The sequence below is a fragment of the Melanotaenia boesemani genome, chromosome 15, assembly GCF_017639745.1.
Source record: "Melanotaenia boesemani isolate fMelBoe1 chromosome 15, fMelBoe1.pri, whole genome shotgun sequence".
NCBI lineage: Eukaryota > Metazoa > Chordata > Actinopteri > Atheriniformes > Melanotaeniidae > Melanotaenia > Melanotaenia boesemani.
This window is the reverse complement of record NC_055696.1, coordinates 17602930-17619485: the sequence shown is the minus strand read 5'-3', so window position 1 is coordinate 17619485 and position 16556 is coordinate 17602930. Positions and strand designations below refer to the sequence as shown.

At 37.3% G+C, this 16556-nt stretch overlaps 1 protein-coding gene across 4 annotated transcripts in view; it reads right to left on the bottom strand.

Moving 5' to 3' along the window:
- LOC121654158 (rap guanine nucleotide exchange factor 6-like) overlaps window positions 1-15643 on the bottom strand; it is a 146467-nt gene extending 130824 nt beyond the window's left edge. For all 4 annotated transcript variants that reach the window (XM_042008128.1, XM_042008130.1, XM_042008129.1 and 1 more), the window contains exon 1: window positions 15161-15643. In XM_042008128.1, coding sequence (XP_041864062.1) covers window positions 15161-15235 — 75 coding nt within the window. In that variant the 5' untranslated portion in view covers window positions 15236-15643. The remainder of the gene's footprint in view (window positions 1-15160) is intronic.
- Window positions 15644-16556: the final 913 nt, after the last annotated feature.

Below are 16556 nucleotides of genomic sequence, written 5' to 3'. Positions count from 1 at the left end.
TGTGTATCTGATGTATGCATTTATGATAAATCAAAGTACAAAGAGCAGGAACAATTTTGATTGATCCGTCTTTTTGCCAAGTACAAAAAGTGAAAGTCACTTCCTCCCACACAAGCGCTAAAGACCCTGCTAGTCTGTGGTTCATCAGGGTCCTTAAGTTGTCAATATCTCACAGTTCTGGAGGGAATGTGTGCACCGACGTTTAGTCATTCTTGACATTTAACCGGTCACAGGCAAAACAAAAAGCCAGACACAAGTTCATAAAAAAGCACATCAGCTCTTTTTACAGCTTGTTTTCCCTTGTGTGTTTTATCACTGTCTGGTTACAGTAAAGAATGCTGCTGCTGTTGACTTCAGCCCAGTCTCAGAGGGGTTAACGGCAACCAACATGCTGCCTGAGGTTCGCTAAACAAACCACTTATGAGCAACAGCCGTGGCAACAAGCAGGATTAAAAAATCTGGGGACAAACATGCAAAAAGAAGATGCCCACATATGTAAAGCACTTAAATCGCTGTTTTGCATCAATTTCATGTGATATTTGGCAGCTTGCAGAAATATAGTAAGAGCAAGAACAGGGTTAGCTCTGAGGTAAAACACAGTAATACTGGGTGAAAAAGAAACATCACATACAAAACAAGGCAAAATTATAGAAGCTGTTTTAGAAAACACAAAAACAATTCAGAAAACAACAATGAAACAACACATTTTAGAAAACAGCAGCAATTCAAACTTTTTTTGAATGCTTTTTAATATATTTTTATTTTTGGTTTCTTCTAGTCTTTTCTGATATTATTGTCACATTTTCTATACTTGAAATACTTTGTATTTATTTGTATTAAATTGTTCTGTACTTCTATTTTTCCAAATTTAAATAAAAAAATGTATGTTTTCTAGTTTGTTGTGGCAATTTGATTGTTTTCTGTAGTTTTTTTTAATGTTATTGACTTTTCCAGAAAGAAACTGAACTTTTAAAATTGCGTTTATGTGGTTTTGTTATCATGTGTAAACTACTGTATTTTCTGAAAATACACGTTTTCAAATGTGATTTTCTGAAATCTTGGACCTTGAAACAGCCTTGAAAAGCCATTAAGAACAATGTAATCCTAAAACAGTCTGCTATCAGTTACTGGTGAGTCTTTATGTGTAATTTTCTATTTATTGTTCAATCCAGACTTTGAGGGAGATGCCAGGTTAGAGCAACCTCCCAAGAGATGATTGTAAAATTGTATTTAAAAAAAAAAGTGTATTCATAAAAATAAAAATTGGATTTTACACATCAAAAGACTCGGTTACATGTGATAGTAATTTTAGGTAATATTGCCAAGTCCCACACCACAAAAATGTGCAGAAGCAGACAGAATTGGCTGCCATTTCAGTTTGTGCATGATCAGAACGCTGGACCGAACAATCAAAAATCTGGTTTGTGGGCAATCGCATGGATTTGAGGCATCTCAAAAATTGAGGCTGGCTTGTTTTTAATGGATTCATCAGCTTCACAGTACTATTTCCATCACAGCTGCCAACCAAAAATCTTCTAACCACAGTGAGCTCACGGTAGTACAGCATTACTGGTGTGGTATTTTACATGAAGTGGCTAAAACTGTTGTCTTAAGACTATTATACAAAGCTGAACTTCAAAACAGAGACTAGTCTGGTTCTTTCACATTCATTCAATTTTAATCAAAGTGATCTACACTGTGTGAGCATGTAAAGTCAAGTTTTTGGCAAACACCACAGGCAAATATGCGGCACAACTTCCGTATCAGGTTAAAGAAAATGCTAGATGTACTCAAGCAATCAGGAACAAATTTGACTGACAGAATAGAGGAAACTGATTATGTGCTCTAAGTCCTAAAAAGTCAGTCAATTTGTTAAGAAAAGTTTTTTCCTTTTTATCTTTTTTTTTTTTTAAATAATATTTCATTTATTCTATGCACAGAAAGACAAGCAAGCTTTTTATATAAACTCTTAAAAAAAAGTTTGTGAATGTTATTTCGGTCAGTTATTTCTCCCCTTTATTAATACCAATTGATGGTGTATTATACATAGTTGTAAAGCCTGATAAGCCACCTTTACAATGAAGTATAACTTGTAAAGATTGTGCTTTTGTGGAATGAGCAACACAACTAAATGTCTGAGTAGATCCCTGAAATATGTGCCACAATCCCCCATAATATTCTTCTGTTGGTATTTACTCTTGTTGAGTTGCTCGGTGGATTGGATGACTGTTCTCTCCCACAGTGATATGGACACTGTGGGTGAGTACAATATTGATCATTTTGACACTTTTATTCATTTTACACTCAATGTGCAGCCACAACAGTTTGGCACCTCCCCTTCAGGCTGGTTACCATTCCTCGACCACGAGTTGTTGAAGTTCAATCAGCGTGGCTGTGTTGACCACTCTAGCACATACATCATGACCAAGCTGATCATACAAGTATTCAGTTAGGTTATGATCTGGACTCACAGCCGGTAATTCCATCCTCTCCATTCCTAAATTATGGAGGATGATGCTGGGTCCAGATCCTGGAGACATGGGATCCCCACTCATTCTGATATGTCTGTTTGTCAACTAGGTGCTAATAAAGTCCCAGAGTGAATACCAATAGGAGCATACTGCATGGGCACTTAGGCACATTTTTTGGTGGGAACGACCCACACAATTAGCTTTGTTACTCATTCCATGAATGCACGATCCTTGCAAGTTATACCTCTCTGTAAAGGTGACTAATAAGGTTTTATATATACAATACAAACTGTTGTTATTAATAAAGGGGAGAAGTAACTGACCAAAATAAAAATTCCAAATTTTTTTGAGGTGTTCAAATGTTTTCTACAGTTTCCCTTCAGTTGCAGGAGAGTTATCCCATAGCTTCACACATCTGTGTAGATTTTTTTTTTTTTTTTTGCTGTACATCACTGTCAGAAGAAACATCCCACAAACATTCAGCTTACCTTTGAGTTGCTAACAGGCTTAAATTGGCAGATGTCTTTCATTGTTATGGATTCAAACCTGACCTATATACTGTTAAACAAATTCATTGCAGCCCAAGCAAGCACAGAACTGGAGACATCTCCCATTTTCCTTTTCTGACACATTCCAGACACACACTGCAAGCTCATAAAACTGCCTTAATAAGAGTACTGTAGCGACAGGTTTGTGTGCAGGCTGCTGCTGGCCTACTTCTTCTCAGAGAAAGAAAGAGAACCAAAGCAGAGCAAGAGTAAAGCGTTTGAGTACCACAACCTCAGCAGTAAAATGATAATGTGAATGAATCTGAGGGTCTGATAATAAAGTCATTCATGATTTCCTGAGTTCTCTGGTGAGTAACTTTTGCAACTTAATCAATTTGAACTTTTGGTAGAATGAAAAAGGGAAATACTCATTGGGTGGACCTTTTATGATATTACTTGTCTTTTTTCTGCTAGTTTATTTAGCACATTAATATCATTAAGTTAAATAATTCATGTCAGTAACTGATGTTTAATATTTCAGCGTTGCGCTGTCACTGACAAAACCATGTAAAGAAAAGTTCATTTGCAACCTCATTGCCCGTTCACACCTGCTGTCATATGTGGAATGTAGTATCCCTTTCGCTTTGCACACAAACACACATGTACAATAGCAGTGACATGCTACACTGTTTGCACACACATGCAAAGACAATAAGCATGCAAAGTGAAGTCGTGGGCTGCTGGATGGTGAGGTCGGTGTGCCCACAGGAAAAGCTGACGTGTTTACATTGAAACAATACCCAGCAGAGACAAAGCGGTGGAGCTCTGTGTGAATAAAGGGTTTTAAAGCAGGCGTTGAAAAGCCCAATCATCAGCCACAAGTGACTCCTGAAATACAGAACTGGTATAGTGAAGAATTTGAATGCACATCTTTGAAACTATCACTTTCAAACCAAGAAGATGCTCACAAAAATCTGAGTCACTTCCAGTTTTTTAGAATTTGTTCATCTTCTGTAGCTCAGTAAGGAGAAACCTTTATTGGATCCACCAGGAGAGCTTTCAGGGTGCTGGGTCAGGACAAGGTTGTGTTTACCCACTCATTTATACAGAAACACAGTCTTCCAGAAAGCTCCCCTCCCAAACATGTACTACACTGCATCCATTTCATTTCAGACTCTCTCTGTTATCCATTCAGTTTTTGGTGGCACACACTGGTTTGTTGTTGTTGTAACTGGGCGTGTTTTCAGTGTGGAAGCATATGTTGTTGAAGCTGTATGAAAAGGGGAGGTTGAAGTGTGTGAAGCTGAGCTGTATTAACATCACGCTGGAGAAAATAAGCCTCAGCTTAATGATGTTTTTATTTATCTGCTGTATTGGTTCTGATACCCAAAGCATATATTATCTTTGACATCTATTGACATCTACTACTATCTAGTGACATGCAGGACGTTAACACAGCTGTGTAAGACCAAACATGAAAAACTCAGAAACTACAAACATAATGGAAAACAAAGTTGTCACTTTATGTTAAAAGATGTAATATTACATTGTTGAATACTGTGATGAAGATTTAGCTTGCGATATATATACTATACTTTAATATACAGTGTTAACCTTGGGTGTATTAATAAGGGCTACAACCCACTCCTACACATGTGCAAGCTAAATTATAAGAAAGTATACTATAGCAACTATAGCAAACAAATAGTAAACAGTCTTTCCAGCGGTATTAGATTTATTGTTACAACAAAGAAATAATCCACTAAACACTAACTTAGTTACTTTTTGTACTTAAGTTGCTACAGAACATCTACAAAAGCAAAATTTCTTCAAAGTGGAAAGTGGCCCTTATTAATACACTCATCCTTTTTCAAGTCAAAATGTTTGCAAAATGTTAAAATTGTGATAATAAAATTTTTATTTAATGTGCAAATCTACTTTGTGTAGTGATGCCCTTCTATGCGTCGGTTTTTTGGTGTCTCATCCTTGGTGGAATACACCCACATCTAAAGGATTGAGGTTGAAGACAAAGGGGTTTTTCTTGGCTAATGCTGTTACTTGTATGTGATTTAAGCTAACAAAAGCCAAAAAGCTTTCTACTTGTGGTCATGATGATTCTCTGCTCAGGTGTCAGAGCCTTGTAAATATCGACAGTTGTGTTCCTTAATTGTTGCTGCATTTATTTTTATAAACAGCAGCACAGTTGTTATAAAAGAATGTCAAAGAAGACCATTTATTTACAAGATGCAACTAAACCAGAACATTTAGTGGCCGATTCTTGGTTCAGACACTTGTGTTTTTTTGTTTCTGACACCACACAAAAAGCCAAAAAACCCTTAACTTTTTGTGAGTAGTGTATCTAATCAATGTAATATAGTCTTTTAACCTTAAAACTCCAAGAAAGTTTTTGCTAGTTTTGGTCGACCCTGGTATACATAGTATTTCTTTGCTTATTTGTATTTCCACTGCACATTGTATTGGTTTTGTATAACTTAACTTTGTTGCAAATTACTGTAATGACAATAGTCATAGCCAACATAGTAGTGTTATCGATCTTTTGATTATTAGAAAAATGTTATCATGGATCAATCGGTGTGGATTTGCAATATAGGATCTCTGAATAAACACTAGTTTGTAGCTGGATTGTAAACCTCCTGGATGGGGCATAAATGCCTGGAAAACATCTGTACATCATCTAAAGGGCAAGTTATCATATACAATTTACCCCACAGAGTCACACACGTCCATCCAGAGAAATTGTTGACAATATATTTGCTTTAGTTCATGTTGTATTTTTTGTTTCTAGCGTTATTTCCTCTGTTGGCTTTCAGTTCAAATTGAGTATTCGGTTGTGTGTTTACTTCCTGTTTCCATCTTACACCTGCTCCTTATTTAGTCGTTAGCTACATCCGTAAAAACGCTCCATGGTTTCTCGTGCTCCTTGCCAGATCCTCATCTGTCCTTCTTTATAAGTCCAACAGTGATTTAACTGGTGCAAACTGTGTTGACATCACAATTTGCTAACACAAGGACCAACACAGCAGGCATCACAGATGTTTTAAAACCTTTGAAAGCCACTGTGCTAGAGTAACAACATGAAGTTTCTTTGGTCTGTTTTGTTTCTTTCGACCCCCAACAAAGACAGAAAATTCAGACTCAGTCCAGCCAGTGAGATGGGATCCTGCAGAAAGGTAATTCAGCAGAGCCGAATCCTTTACTGCAACTACAGAACAGATCAGCTGGTAATAATCTGTTGGCCAAATTCAACGCTCAGAGCTTGGGTTTTCATGTTTGTCATCTGTCACTGTGAAATGATTTCTCTAAAACCTTGATGCTGTTTCATCCTCTTTTGTATCTACTGTTTTTGTAGCCCATTCAAAGTATGAGAACTTGATTTTGATGTCCTTAATAGTCTTAATAGTATTTTTCCTCTATAAACAAAATGGACAGGTCTTCATCTTCTGAAAACACTGATCTTATTATCTTTGTATTCAGATATCTCCACTGTATGCTCATTTTTTAGCTTTTCAACGTGTACCTGAAGCTGTTTTGCTGATAACTTCAGTTTCCTCGGTCTAAACATCCATGTCTTTCCATTTCTACTTCTCTATAAATCTTTTATGTGCATCATCTGCCTCCCTCTCCTTTGATCGCTCTTCTTCTCTGCCATTTGTTTGGTTGGATGAATGGCTCTTCTATACAGGACCTTTTTAACTACTTCAAAGAGCATTTCTCATAACTTCTCTACCACTTTGCCTTCTACAGTGTGACCTTGTTTTGTACACAGATATTTCTAAATTCTTTGATAAAAGTTTCATTTTCTGTCACATTTTCCATCTCATCTTTGAACTTTTTTACTTATTTGCGCAATGAGAGGAAAATATTGTAATTTTAGGGCTGGGCAATATATCGAGATTTTCAAATATATCGAAACTTTATCAGACGCAATATAGAAGGAGGGAATATCGCTTATATCGAGATATCTTATTTTGACTTAAAAGCATCTTTTCTTTTGTATTTTGCACAGCTGTATTTTTTGTTATGGTCATTGAAAAGTATTTTTCATTCATTTTGTTTTAGGAGCAATTACATTAATATAAAGCTACTTTAATTTCAGTCAACTGTTTTAATGCAAATGTGCTGCCGATCCTTAATACAAGTATATTTAGCACTGAAGGCTGGAAATTAGAACTGTGTCTTTGGTTCCTTGACCAAAAAAAAAAAAAGAAAAAAAAGAAAAAAAAACTTATATATATATATCTCAAGATATATATCGATACAGGTAAAAAAATATTGAGATATAAGATTTGGTTCATATCACCCAGTCCTATGTAATTTACTACTTTTAATCTCTACTTTTTTCTTGGTTTAGTTTTGTGTTTTACTTTTTTTCTGACTGATAATGATATGCAATAAGTGCAGATATGTGTTTGTTTGGGTAGTCAACTACCAGCTGTGTTATGTGGTTAAAAGTTCTGCCACGGTGACAGGAAGTGTCACTAGTTCAGTTTCACATCAGCAGATGCTGAAACCACAAATCTTCCAACACTGTGAGAAACTGAAGTAAAATTCTTCCAAAGTACTGATAAATGCTCAACAATTATTTTAACTTCAAACACTTTGCTTAGAATGTGTAATTTATTTATTTATTTATTTTATTCTTCATACTATAAGAGGCACAATGTATGCAGCGACTGCTTTAAAAGGACACTGTGGAACACTTTCTGTTGTTTTCTTGCCAAAATCGACATCTGCATGTATATTTGTGTTATCGTTGGTGTATTATGACCTCTGCTAATGATCTGACACCTTCTCATAAGCAAAGAATTTTAGATTTTTTTTATACATATGATGGGTAAGTACGCCATCTTGAAACTACAGCCGCCAGCAAGGGACAAATCGCACCAATGCAGAATCCCTGCAAGCCAGCGCACAGTGAGACGCGGGAGGAGAAGATAAACGAGGAGGCTTACTACCCCGGCGAGTCGGAAAATCTGTTAAATTGTTATTCACAAAAATGTAGGACCATGCAGCAGCAGCACTAGAACCGTTTTCAACATCGCCAAGAAAGTGAAAAGTTGGACTTAAAAGACAGCGTGACCAGACGATAAAAAAAGGAGGATCAACATCGGGCTAGTCTTCTCCAGTTGGAAGGAGCTCAAAAGGAGAAAGATTCTGAAAGGGATGCTGAAGTTGACAGCTTTTCCTCAGCAAGTAAGTCAACGGTACAGCCTAAATTAGCCTAAAGCTAACTTTTTTTATTCAGTTTTGTTAGACAGTGTTGCTCGTTGCCATGGGTAGCATAACGGTAGTTTCTGCTAAAATACACCAGCCTCGTTGGTGTTTGTTTACGTGGTTTCAGTTGCTTTCATGTTCATGGTAAATGCTGGATTTCGGGAAGGCTTTATAAGCTGTCTGAAGTGAATGAAGTGACATGAATGAAGTGTAGTGAAAACCACAGTACTGAACAACCCCAATTATTTCCAGACTATCTAATTAATAAAAAATGTTATGAAAGGACAAGATTTTATTTTGGGTCAAAATGACCTCAAACGACAGCAGAAGAACTTAAAGCTGCAGTGGATGCAGCTAGTGGATTTCTTGGGCCAGCGTCCTGCAGGTTTTAGATGTTTCCCTGCTACAACATACCTGACTCAAATGAAATGGTTCTCCAAGAGCTTGTTATAAAGCTCTGTACAAGCCTATTGATTATTCATTTATTTGAGTTAAGTGTTTTGCGGAAGGGAGACATCCAAAACCTGCATGACATTGGCCCAAGATGTCCAGAGTTGGTTAACAAATCAATTTTATTTATAAAGCCCTTCTCCTGCCAAAGGCAACACAAAGTCCTTTACACAGGAAAAAAAACTATTTATGCATATTAAAGTCACACCAAAGTAAGCAACATAGTAATTTAAAAAAACACACTCATTATCTCACATGCAGTCACACAGACATCCACAGAGCAGTTACCCCCCCACCACACCCTCATTCTACACAAACATGAACTCCCTTATTTCTGTCTCTAAGAATAAAGATTTTAAAAGTAAAAAATACCTGACTTGATGCTGTTGATCTCTGCTCTAATCCATTAATTAATACTATATTAATATAGTAGCCAAAATGAAAACCACCAACCACTGTACGCTGCTGAAAAGAGAAGTCAAAGATACAAAAATCTGCTTTGTGTTTAAGTGGAAGGTTTAAATAATGTAAACTGTCTACAGCAGCTGTTGACTGTGGTTTTCACATGTGCTTCTTAGCAATTTGTCCTTTTTTTTAGCACTTTATGTTTTTGGTTATGTAATCTGTAGTTATCAGCCCCTACCTACCTACTAATCAGTAACTGATCAGCACGTTGCACCACCTCCTAAGCCTGTGTGTCATTAGCTTTTTAGACGTGTTAAGTGTATTTGTGTATGTAATGACAGAGTTTGAACCTAAAATAAACAAAGACCAGACGCCAGGCCTCAGTATGTTGTCTGTAACTTTCACCATGATCGTGTGGGAATTGTCATCTTTTTGTCAAAGAGACATGCAAAGCAGAGGATAACAGTTTTAATTCCTTTAATGTGAAGTCTGCAAACCAACATGTTAGAAGTTAATAAGATGCTTCTTCTACTACTAATTAGTTTGTAGTAAAAGATTTCTAAATAACTTAATTGCCCACATCTTGACAACCACTGAGTGCCACCTCTTGGCAAGTTTCATCTCAGACTGCTGCCCTCCAATCAAACTGCATTCAGATAAATTCATCTTTGCAACAGTGATGTAACCTACACTAAATACTGTAAGCACAACCAGCATGTTTATCATGTAGATAACCCAGCCAGAAGCGAAAAGGTAGCCATGTTTTATGGAAATTAGCTGGAATGCACATGTGACTAATCAAACACCAAAACTGAAAATACCAGTTTAATAATTGCAGGTGTCAGGGACTTGTTTTTAGCATGTACTTTTGAACCGATGTTGTCATCTCACAGTGGAGGGGTATGTGAGGTAGTTACACCAACAGCAGAGAGGTTCTCTGAGCAATACTGAAGACAGATGAAGCAACGGCAAAGGTAAAAGTAGAGTAAAAAAGTGGCAAAAATACTGAGTTGTTCACAAACATAATATAAACTCACACAACTACAAAGCTGTGTGCACACTCTTTTTGCTGTTTCCCATAGTCCTCTGTGACCTACACCTTCTTACACGAGCAGCCAATTGCAGGAAGAAATGATTCAAACTCAGAAAAGCAAATGTCAGTCTTAACACTGAAAAGGTATTTTACTGTCTGACTTCTGTTTATCAAAAGAGGAACACATGGATGCGGGCTTTAGGGTTTATCCCAACTATTCAGAAGAGTTTACTGCCTGGTTTTTAAACCTTTATGCAGCTGTGCCCATCTGATATTATTTATTTTTTTTATCTTAGACAGTAAAATTTCAGAAGGTACACTGGTTAAGAAATTATACAGCCATACTACTGGTAAAGTTTAATCTATTATTATAGCATTGAAAAAATATTTTAAGGATTAGGCTGATTTAATAAAAAAAAAATCTCCAACCCCAATGATTTCCCTTTAGAATGGTCAAAAATTCAGGCTCAGAAGATAACAGAAACATGAAATATGACCATATGCCAGCTAAACCTTGGATTGTTATTGTAAATGGCAGCTTTTCCCCAAATATTCAAAAATGGCTGTTGGCATACACAAATGTTTTCTATTTACACACTTTGCTTTTATTATCACTGACTGCACCTTTTCTACACTGAAACGACATTTCATAAAAGCATGATTGAATCTGGTATTCCAGCTCTCAAGTCTCTACCTTTTAATGGCAGAAAATAACTAGTACACAGTTAATGTGGCATATACAACTATTAAACAAAAATAAATAAATCTTCCATAACCATCATATTGGTTACATACATACATACATACATACAGATATACAGCTGATGAATCTAAGAAGTTTCAAAAGCTAAAAACCAGAATGATCATTCTTTATTCAATTCCAATTTACTGAACAGAGTCAGTTTTCAGCTCCTTTTCTTTTTGTAAACCTCTGCTGAAATCCACTTCTTAACAAGCACTTCTAGAATACACCATCGACCACACACCGGTCTGCTTCTCCCCCTTTTGCTCTGTTCATGGCGGCCAGAGTGCTTGCTCAGAAAGCAACAAGTCACCACTTAAGTCTGTGTTTCTCTCCCTCTCCCCCTCACTTGCACTTTCCCATGGGAGCCTGTGGCTTTGTGATGGCTAGAATTCCCATAAACGTACGATGTGTGCTGGACTCAGCCAGAACCGCCATAAATCACCCCGACCGGATCTGTCGTCCGTTGCCACTAGGACGTCTGGACGGCAACGGGGAGGGAAGACCTAGTCAGAGAACCGAGGGAAATGGGAAAGGTCGATGAAGCATTAAAACCTGCGGCGGGGAAAAATGACCCACGGGGCCAAACGTCTGCACAGGAGACGGACGCACCTACAGTCTGAAACTTTCCAAGAAATCAAGCTGGCACTCAACAAGTGACACACCCACTTCAGTACAATTTTAACCAAAAGCAGCTTATTTTCTTTAGAAGTTTATCTCCTAATTATGAACTTGATTAATGATTTTACCATTTAACTTCCCAACAGTCCGAGGATGTTTACCATCATTTTTGACAGCTGGAAGAAAAAACTAAAACAACACTTAAATTTGACTCATTGAACGTTGATTATGAGTAAATACATTCTTCCATTTTGGCATCCTATATTTTATTGTTTTAAAAATGTTAAGCTCTTGATCACACAATGAGGTAGAATTGATTTTTTTATTTCTTATTTATATTACTAGCGCCACCACAGATGGTGAAAGTCTGGTACACTGTGAGATTTCCAGCTGTTTTAGCTTAAAGATGACCAACATGAACAAACCATAGAAATATCTTTAGTCATGGCCTAAAGCAACAGTCTTACACTGGAGGTTAAAAGACTGCCATCGTAACAGTTTTGCAACCAAAGTCAGTCAGAGACTAATCTCAGAGTAGGGCTGGGTGATATGAACCAAATCTTATATCTCGATAGTTTTTACCTGAATCATGATATACGATATATATCTCGATATATATATATTTTTTGTCGAGTAACCAAAGAGACCGTTCTAATTTACAGCCTTCAGTGCTAAATATAATTTTATTAAGGATCAGCAGCACATGTGCATTAAAACAGCTGACTGAAATTAAAGTACCTTTATGTTAAATTACATGCTCCTAAAACAAAATAAATTAAAAATACTTTTCAATGACCATATCAAAAATACAGCTATGCAAAAAGAAAAGATGCTTCCAAGTCAAAACAAGATATCTCGATATAAACGATATTCCCTCCTTCTATATTGCATCTGATAAAGTCTCGATATATTTTTGTAAATCTCGATATATTGCCCAGCCCTATCTCAGAGTCATTCTGTACATCATCATCAGAGAGATGACCAACACTGACGCAGCTCTGCAAAAACCAAAACAACCAGAACCATGTAGATGGAGGCCAAATGAGATCAATGTATTATGTGGAATTCAAACAACGACGCAAATCCAGCTGTATGATGTGGGCTCCAGCTCATACAATGACAGCACAGGGAATGATACAACATGGGAAGAAATAGTAGAGAAGTTACAACTTCTTAGTGAGTACTAAACCATCCATTCTCTATACCTGCCTATTCTAATACAGGGTCAGGAGAGAGACGGGGTATACTGGACAGGTTGCCAGTCCGTCACTGAGAAAAATTATACAAACAACCCTGCATATTCACACTCACTCCTACAGCCAGTTTAGTGTCAATAATTAACATAACATGCATGTGTCTGAACTGTAGGGGGAAAAAACAACATATATACAGTTTGGCTGAACATAGAAATGCAACACTAGAACTAGAATAAACTTATTTAAAAAGACACTAAATAAATATATTCAAAATAAACTTTTCTCAATATTCACCTCTAAAAGCCTAAACAAAACACAGCAGTGGATCAACACTGAAGCTTCAAGAATAGTCATGCTCATTTCGGCTCAAATACTAAAAACCCTAACCCACACATTCACAGACTGGAGGACTTACATGTTAGCAACAGCAATAAATATTTCCTCAAAACTGTATTTTTATGTTCTTGTTTGAGTTCTTATAATATTTTTGTTGTTGTTGATGATGATTTGGTTTCTAAAAGTCAGATTATTTGCAGGTTGTTGAAGAATCTAGATTCGGAAAGAGATTAAAAACGTGAATAAAAGCTTACAAATTTCACACATCTAAAATACAGTGTCAGCCTTAATACTGTCGCTTAATTGTTCAATACCCACTTTATGCTCATGCCACTTTGTGCTTAAAGAAAGAAAGTCACTAAATGCCACTTGATCACATTTTCATCCCTACAGTATTAGAGCTCAGCTGAGCCAGAAACAGACAAATCTGTCTCTAAAAGTCACACTCCTTGTACTCGAGCAGGTTCAGACCCATGTAAAAGAACAAAAATTAAAAATATGATTTGTGGTGAGTCAGAGCATTAAGGAAGAAATGCAAACATGTTGAAACAAAGGAAGAAGAGGAGGCCTGCAACACTGATTGACACCAAAGTGACATCAAGCTATCTGAGCTTTGGGAGGTATTTAATAGAAAGAAGACACATACTGATCTGAGGTTCTCTAAGGATTTCGCCACTTGTCACAGATTTCAGGAGAACCTGTTGCATCTTGTATTGCTGTTGCATCAAAGCAAATTAATGAGTCACTTCCATGTAATCATGCTGTGGATTTTGCAAGGTGCAAGGTCTCACATCTGAAAAATGTAATGATTTTGTCTGCTGGTATGTGATGCTTGAGAGCTGCACTCTTTGACCCATCAGGCTCGGGCTGCAACATGGCTTAATGTAATTTTGGAAATTTCAGGTGTGGCTCAATCACATCTATTTATTATAGCTGTTAAATGACTGCAGACACTGATAGGCATTTTAGCAATTTATAACTGAAAGAAACAACATTTTGTAATCATTGTTATGTAAAAAGGTCTCATCTGCCATGTGCTGGTTCATAAAAGACTGTGTAAAGTGTGACAGAAAAAAAAGTTTGCCTAAACTTTCTTACTTTATCAAATTACCAGCTATGCAACTGCTTTAGTTACGTTTCACTGCTACAACTGTGTCATATAGTTGTGGACTAAACATGGTTGTTTTGGTTTGCACAAAAGCCCTCTGTACATGTGTGAAAGAGCCTTTCTTCTTGGCATAACCCCACAAACAAACAGAAGATCAAGACTTTAACAGGGGAGCTTTTAAAGCAAGTTGAGCAGAGCTGAAGGCTTTCTTTTTAAACATTTTTCTTATAGCCCCTTGAAAGACGTTTGCTCTTCAAATCTGTTAGCCGTAGTTGAACATGGAAGTGAGTACAGCAGGAGCTATTTTTGGGTAAAGAGCACAGCTACAGCAATGACAAGCCAGCTGTGTTTCCACAGCTTCATGAAAGGAGGAGGCTGAGTAGAGGAATGGGAAAGCAAAAAATGATCACATTTTAGTGCTGTCACTCAATCTAAAGGTTTACACAGTCTATGTCTGCACTAATTCATGGGAACTTTGAGGGGAAGCTGTGATGTTAAGTTTGGTTAAACTGGGTCCTGGATAAGGTGCACCAAAAAAGGGGTTTCCCCAAAATGTAAACAGGCTCAGGACCAAAACTCTCTTTCTCAAACAAAAGGCTACCCTGGACTGGTACGTGTTAAATTAAACATTAACAGGTACACCTAACATCCCCTTGAGGACCAATAAAGGTCTCTGTTCCTCTTTTTGTGCACCAGTGAAGCTCTTACATAAAATTCTGGACATTTTCTATTTGAGTGTTATTTCTGCCCTACACAGACAACCCACTGCATTTACAGGCACTAGTTTTAAACGTTTTAAACTGTCCCCAAAATAAGCCATCCACTTTTTTGTTGTTTTAGTTTACAGACTGTTAGTCGTGTACATCGTGTACTAATTAAATTATCATGTGACTGTGCTGATAAGTCCTAATTAGATGTATAATTCAAACCACAAGCATCTTAACTTTACTCATTTAAGTCAAACTACGCTACAGCCAAGCTAAGCAGATTTTCTCTCACTGAGGTGAACGAAATGTGTAATTTTACAAAAAATTAGCAGTGAAATGCTAATTGAAGATGCCATAGTTTTGTTTACCTCTGCCGTCCGTAGCGAGGGCGGCTTCTTCAAGGCCAGTTTAAAAGAAGTTTCCACGGCTCCTGTCATTTTCATAACTTCGGTTCAACCACACGTCAGGGCTTTTAATTCCGTAGAATCTCGCTTTCACTTTTCCACGTTGGATTTTAGCCGACCGGGATTGACAATCTCACGTCCCCGTGGATTTTGTGCTCGCCCTGACGAGCATGGATGAAGTTTACTTCAAACGAGCTGACCGGGAACTCCTTCTTCTCCTGGGAGAAAAAAAAAGTAAGAAAAACTATCTTCCAACAAGCTGGCGGTTACTGCGCGTCTGAAAAATAATAAACCCCACGAAAATGTGACAGAGCGTTCAATGAGTTGGATCTGTTAGCTTCTTTTTGGTGCATCTTTGGTAAAAGAAATATCCACTTTGGTAGGCAGCGTCAGCCAACTCCAGGAGTTCAGATTTGTCGGTCCCTCCTTCTCTAGAGTCGAGAGTTGACGACATCTGTCTGGCCGGTCATGGCGCTGCGTTCAAAGAAACCCGGAAAAATACATTTCACGAAAGTTTTAGCTCAAGCACCCTACACTGGGTAAACTGCGCACTTACGTTTAATTTTAATTAAAATGTTTATGTACATAACGGAATATTTACAATTAATAAACAGGCAACAATATTTATAAAATGTAGCACCAAGTGTAGAACCAAGCAGAAAACACGTCTTCAGAAAACTAATCTAAATTAATTGCGTTTCTGACACCTTTCTGAAAAGACAACATAACACTGAAAAAAAAATAGAAAAGAGAAGAACTAAACATAGTCAAAGTAGTGGATTTATTAATACTGTTTTTATTTAATCTGGATTTGATTGCTTACAGAGTGATGACTTTGGACCTCTGGTATAAGGTCTTTTAAATGAGTAATTTAATGGAGCATAGACACTTCTGACAGAAGGCAAATCCTACCAAAAACGGTCTGTTCGAAATGCGGACTAATCGGATTATCAAAATGTCATTAAATGCAGCACTTGGCTCTAGGTATTCTCATTTGTTTGTAGGTCTACCGTCACTTTCATTTTACAGTTAAACTTATACTATTACAAAAATGAGCTATAATGTTGACATCTCCTTGTTTGCCTTTCCTTAGATTAAGCTAGATTTGACCACCACTTATTTACAGTTCTGTCTGTTCCTTAAATAGCCTGAAGAAAGTGGGAGTACAGCTGCCAGTGAGTGGAGTTTCTCTCAGCTAGGACACTCCTTCCTTCCTTCCTTCCTTCCTTCCTCTTTATTGCGTAACTGCGGGGAGTGTGTATGTATGTGCCTGCTCTGCAGGGAGGAGGGTGGAGTGAAGTAGGAAAGTTTCAGAGTGGTGAATTAAAAGGTGGGTAAAATGTGGGGGCCAGATGGTGAC